Consider the following 749-nt stretch of genomic DNA (forward strand, 5'->3'; position numbering starts at 1 on the left):
AGGGGCGGCAGAGAGCAGACCAGATCGGGGGGCAGGGGGGAGAGGCTGGACCAGGGAGCGACCCCGGGGGTCGAAGTCGCAGAGGTGTTCTCCTCCCCCACCGGCCTGCCGAGCGGGAGGGAAAACCGCTGGCGAGGCCGGACCGGCGCTTCCCCTTCCTCGCCCGAGCGGATGCCCTACAAATCTATATACAGAGACGACGCTTCCCTTCCGCGACGGGGCGGGCTGTACAGGCGGGGCGGCGTCGGCTGCTACCCTGCTTGGCCGGAGGGGGTCGCGGGCGGCAGTCAGGAGGGCTCGGAGGCGTTGCTGCAGGGGCTGAGGAGGGCCAGCGGGGCGCCGGCGGCCGCCTTGTGCTTCTGGAGGAGCCGCGTGATCTTCTCGTCGTCGGAGTTGGGGTCCAGCGGCTTGTTGTACTCGTCGTCGTCCTCGTTCTCCGAGCTCTCCTTCAGCTTCTCCGTCTCCGAGTCGTGCTTCTTCTTGGCCGAGGCCATCTCGGCGGCGTGCCGCTTCCGCCACTTGGTCCGCCGGTTCTGGAACCACACCTGCAAGCGGGGGATGGGGGGGGGAGGGGGAGAGCAACACCGGCCGTCAGGCACCCCCGAGCGCAAGCCCGCCCGCCCGCCCTGGGAGGGGCCCGCCGGCAGCCTAGCCACTCTTGGGGGCGGGTCCCCATCGCTCAATGCTTGGGCGCTAGCCGCTAGGGATGCCAGCCTCCAGGTGGGACCGGGGGATCCCCCGGAATTGCA

General features: G+C 70.5%; 1 protein-coding gene across 1 annotated transcript in view; it reads right to left on the reverse strand.

Annotated features, from left to right (window-relative positions):
* Window positions 1-287: 287 nt before the first annotated feature.
* The window catches only part of NKX6-2 (NK6 homeobox 2), a 5,413-nt gene continuing 4,951 nt past the window's right edge, over window positions 288-749 (reverse strand). Inside the window, exon 4 of the mRNA XM_015426885.1 lies at window positions 288-545. Within this exon, the coding sequence (XP_015282371.1) occupies window positions 288-545 (258 nt within the window). The remainder of the gene's footprint in view (window positions 546-749) is intronic.

The sequence above is a fragment of the Gekko japonicus genome, unplaced genomic scaffold (genome assembly GCF_001447785.1).
Source record: "Gekko japonicus isolate JY-2015 unplaced genomic scaffold, Gekko_japonicus_V1.1 scaffold35, whole genome shotgun sequence".
In the NCBI taxonomy this organism is placed as follows: domain Eukaryota; kingdom Metazoa; phylum Chordata; class Lepidosauria; order Squamata; family Gekkonidae; genus Gekko; species Gekko japonicus.